This window comes from Cyprinodon tularosa, unplaced genomic scaffold (genome assembly GCF_016077235.1).
Source record: "Cyprinodon tularosa strain WSP-4 unplaced genomic scaffold, ASM1607723v1 ctg1102, whole genome shotgun sequence".
Lineage (NCBI taxonomy): Eukaryota > Metazoa > Chordata > Actinopteri > Cyprinodontiformes > Cyprinodontidae > Cyprinodon > Cyprinodon tularosa.
In genome coordinates, this window is record NW_024037897.1 from 145,000 (window position 1) to 149,497 (window position 4,498).

General features: G+C 43.3%; 1 protein-coding gene across 1 annotated transcript; it reads left to right on the forward strand.

The window, feature by feature from the left end:
- The first annotated feature begins 1,069 nt into the window (after positions 1-1,069).
- Positions 1,070-4,498, forward strand: LOC119791303 (dickkopf-related protein 1-like). Its single transcript, XM_038297341.1, has 3 exons — positions 1,070-1,185; positions 3,529-3,637; positions 3,710-4,498. The coding sequence occupies exons 1-3, from the start codon at positions 1,072-1,074 to the stop codon at positions 4,021-4,023; spliced, it is 537 nt and encodes a 178-aa protein (XP_038153269.1). The 5' UTR covers positions 1,070-1,071; the 3' UTR covers positions 4,024-4,498.

Genomic DNA, 4,498 nt, shown 5'->3' on the forward strand with positions numbered 1-4,498 from the left:
TAATATTATTATTATTATTTATTATTATTTATGGGTAATTTAATAATTATTATTAAAAATTTATTATTATTATTAATTTATTAATCCCTTATGGATTATTATTGGGTTATTTATTATATTATTTATTATTATAATATTATTATTCATATTTATTATTTATTGGATTATTATTTGAATTATAATTATTTTAACTATTAAAATTATTAAAATTAAAGAAAATTTAAAAGGGTTATTAAAAATATTTTATAAAATATTTATTAAAAATCCCCTATATTAAAATATTAATTTTTGTTTCCTTTCCCCTTTTTCAATTACCTTTTCTTTATTTTTTTATATTTTCTTAAAAGGGAAAAAACCCTTAAAAAACCTAAATCCTTTTAATCCCCGAGCCCCCCAAAAAAAAAAACAGGGAATCCCCCCTTAAACCCGAAAAACTCCTTCCCCTTCCTTAGGAAAAACGCGGAATTTCCCGAGCAGGGGTTGAAACTGAAAAAACCCCCATTTACTTCACACCTGGTAAACACTCCCCCCCCGCCGGGCCCGACCCGTCCCCAGCCCTGCTCTTCCCGCTGAACCCCCTGGGACCACAAAAAGGAAAAACCACAACACCTTTAAATGCACTTTCCCCCACAGCCCTTTTCCCGGCTCAGGGCTCCCAAATGGGGTTTTTTTAAACCTCTGTTTGGGGCTTTTGTGGTGTCCCCCCTTTTTTTAAAAAGGCCCGCCCCCTGAGGGGCCCTTTTTGGAAGGGGAAAGGGAAAGGGGGCGCTTTTCCCTGCCACTGATGCGGTCGGGGTTTTAAAAAAACGGGCCCCCAGACTTCTGAGACTCTGCCGGCTGAGCAAAGACGGATCAGAGGGGAGGGGAGCGCTATAAAAAACAGACGCACCTGAAGGCAGCAGCCAGGATTCTCTGAGCAGGACACCCGGAGCTGAGGAGCATCATCTGAGTCACCCAGGGGGGGAGATAGATCATTGGATCAGAACTGGGAGAAAACGTTCCCTCAAAGCTGCAGGTCTGGACCAGGTGAGGAACGGTTCTCAGAGGAAGGCTTGAGTGGTCGCTCAGAGGATGTGGATCTACAGGAGCCTCCTGTGTGTGTCTCTGGCCTGGGGTCTGGCTCTGGACTCCAACACCATCAGATCTTCCAAAGAGACCAGCCTGCAGAGCTCAGAGCAGCCCATGGTGAGAGCTCAGACTGACCTGTTTTCCTCCACAATGCTTCACCGGATCCTTCTGTTCAAACTGTAAATAAAACCTCTGCTTTCATCAGATCATTCAGACCTTTGCTGGTTGTTATCATCAGAAGTTAAAATAGAGCAGATTTAATATAATGTAATGAGTTTTACAGTTTTACAGTCAGCTTTCCTCTCTGGGATCCAGTTCTCTGCTTAAACATGTTCTTCATCATGAAGCTGCTGTCCGTCTTTAGTTTTCAGTGCTGTTCCTGGCAGAGGTGTGCAATCTATATAGAAATAGATCAAGAGGAACTGGACGGGGGGAGAACAGATACTCATTTATTGTAAATAAAAAAAAAAAGATTTAAAAGATCTGAATCAGCTGGATATTTGTTTGCTGTGAAGCTGTTCTGTCAGACCAGCATAGCTATAGTCGATGCACATGAGCAGGACGTCAGATTTGCATTTATCCCTTTACTTTTTTACAAAAAAAGACTTTAAACTACCTCAACGGGCGTGTTTTCCTTTAGTCATGTACATTAAAAAACTGTTTAAGGTCAGATTGCCATACGCTTCAAAAAACACCAGAAAGTGAATAATTAAATAGTTTTTGGTGCATCACTAAAGACACGTCCGTTGAGGTAGTTTAAAGTTTATTTTTCATGTAAAACTAAAGAGATAAACTGGTGCTGACTCTGGGTATGCTGAGGGTTCTCCTTCTGTTTTCATAGATTCAGGCTTTGAAAGGCAAACCTGTTTGGTTCGTTACAGAAACCTTTAATTAATACTTAAAAAATTTCACTGTTTTGAGCTCCACTTCATTAGTTTAGCTCGTTAGCTCTGTGTTTTCTACCTCCTATTGTAAAACATTGCTTCTTTCAGCTTAGCTGGTTTTATTTTAGTGTAACTGATCTTTTCTTTGTCCTAGTTTAGATTATTTCTTTCGTTTTACTGCATTTATTCTCTTTTAGCTGCTCATAGTTTAGCTCCATTCAGTTTATTAATGTTTAGCGTGGTTTAAGGAACTAAACTTCCCAGAACCATCAATCTATTTGGTTTGTTTCTACTGTTTGGTACAGGGAGGAATTTACCATTAGCCAATACTAGGCAGCTGCCTAGGAACCAGAGTTCCTGGGGGCCCCATAAAACTCTGTTTTCATGTATGATTAATACAACTATTCCATATTTGTGCACATTAATTATGTTTTTGATAAAAATCCTTTCCTCAAAATGCCATCAGAACGCTGATAATATTAAGTGTGTCTCAGCCCCCCCCTTCAGTGTCCGCCATATTGGATCAGTCCATTTGCTGCACATGTTCAGAAAGGTCCAAACAGACAGCAGCAAACCATTTGAAAACAAACCATGCAAAGAGCAGTGTTGCCAACTTAGCGCTTTAGTCGCTATATTTAGCCACTTTTCAGACCCCTCTAGCACTTTGATTTCTAAAAAGCTCCTAGCGCCAAATCTAGAGACTTTTTTCTGCTCCTGGAGACTTTGGAGACAACATCTAAAAGCAGCGAACTCTGCTCTCCAGAGCGAGTAGATTGGTAACCCCGCCTCCTGCTCTCCTCTATCTTGTCTGCTGTCATGATTCATGCAGCTATTATTTCATCCAAATGAAAAATGGAGAACAGATAAGCAGATCATGGCTTGTCTACAGTGAAAAGAAGGACTGGGTTATTTACTTTGGCCTTTTTGGAAACACAGGAAGGAGCAATCAGCTAAGTGAGCTTAGTGCTTGGAAAAAATCTTTCATTCCTTTAGAGACAGCATGAAAAGTCAGCTGAGTACAAAACATAGAGAGGAAAACAAGAAGAAAAGGGACAAGAAGAGAGGGACACAACCTAGAACAGAGAATGGATGTCTATTCTATTAACATTTCTCTATCTGGAGAATGGGGCTGTTTGATGTGTTGTCCATTCAGAGGGGCCCCCTGCCTGTCTTTGCCTAGGGCCCCACATTTCCTAGAACCCCCCTTCCCTTTCAGAGACATAGACAGGTATGGGGCATTGCAGGCTGAAAAAGAAGCCAAACGACCCCCATTCCAAAGGGGGGGACCCGTTCATCCGTTTCTATTTGCATGTTTTCTAAACTAAAACCAGGCTTTGTTGGGCTGCTGGATAAAACCTGGAACTAAACGCTATTTCTGACATTTTGAATTGAAGAAGCTTCCTGGATGGAAGAGAAACGTCTTCAAACTTGATTTTCAACTGTTTTGGAATCTAGTTATATCAGATAATAAGGTGAATCAATTACTGTTAGAAAATCAAACTTGGAGGGCTGGAATCTGTTGAATCTGGAGCTGAAAAGTCAATCAATATGCTGACGATACGTTACTGTTCTTCAGAGAGGGAGCTGCAGTAACAGGCCCGACAGGAGAAACTCCAACAGCAACAGGCAAATGGAGCGACAGCACCTCAAAGACAGAATCACACACAGCTTAAACGGAACCAAAGGTGAGTAGATGAAGTCCCGTCTCCCTGCGGCGGAGCCTTGAACCCTGGTCTAAGACAGTGAACATGTTGCAGGTCCAGAGATGTCCAGCTGCGTGCGCTCCGGCGACTGCGCTGCCGGGCTCTGCTGCGTCCGCTACCTGACCGGCAAACGGTGTCAGAGAATCCCGCTGGAGGGCGAGGCCTGTCTCCTCAGGGGCGCCTCCAAACTTCGCAGGAACCTGGGCCGCTGCGACTGCTCCGCCGGGCTGTCCTGTGCCGAGGGGGGCGGAGCGGGTCAGGGGAAGAACAAGCGGCAGGGCGTGTGTGTGGTCCGGTCCGGACAGGCCCAGAGGAAGACAAGACACTCTGGGAAGAAGAAGAAGAGGACGGCTGAGCGGAGCTGCTGAAGGAGAGCAGAGACTCACAGATTTAATGAGGAGCCCAGTAGGGGGACAACCCGGGGCCCCCAATGGCTCCTCTATTTCACCTTAGAGACTCTTGTTTTTCTCCCGGCTGCAAACCTGAACACATCTTCAGCTCACTGAGTGGACTAGAAGTCTCCAGTTTTATCATTCGACAGGTTGAGGCCGACGTAGCCTGACCAGATGTACGCTAATAGATTGGCCAGAACCCGATGTTAAGTCCTTAAGGTTCCAGAGATGTTAGAAGTGAGCTGAGGGTGCGTTCACCCTAGATGTTGGAAGCACACTGCCTCCGCTAGCTTCTTTCCTTTGGGTCGAGGAACACCAGAACCCGACCTGAAGCAGGTTTTTCTATGTGAATATAGATCCATCAAACTTTTCTTCTATTCTTTACCGATGACTGACTGGCAGCTGAGTGGTTCCAATAACTTATAGAATAAAGTAACAGATGTTTTCAGAA

Bases quoted from the DNA above. Each gene is read 5' to 3' on its own strand.
- LOC119791303 (XM_038297341.1), top strand. From the start codon at position 1,072: ATGTGGATCTACAGGAGCCTCCTGTGTGTGTCTCTGGCCTGGGGTCTG. The intron at 1,186-3,528 runs GTGAGAGCTCAG...ACTGTTCTTCAG, and splicing joins AGAGCTCAGAGCAGCCCATG to AGAGGGAGCTGCAGTAACAG. The intron at 3,638-3,709 runs GTGAGTAGATGA...AACATGTTGCAG, and splicing joins CAGCTTAAACGGAACCAAAG to GTCCAGAGATGTCCAGCTGC.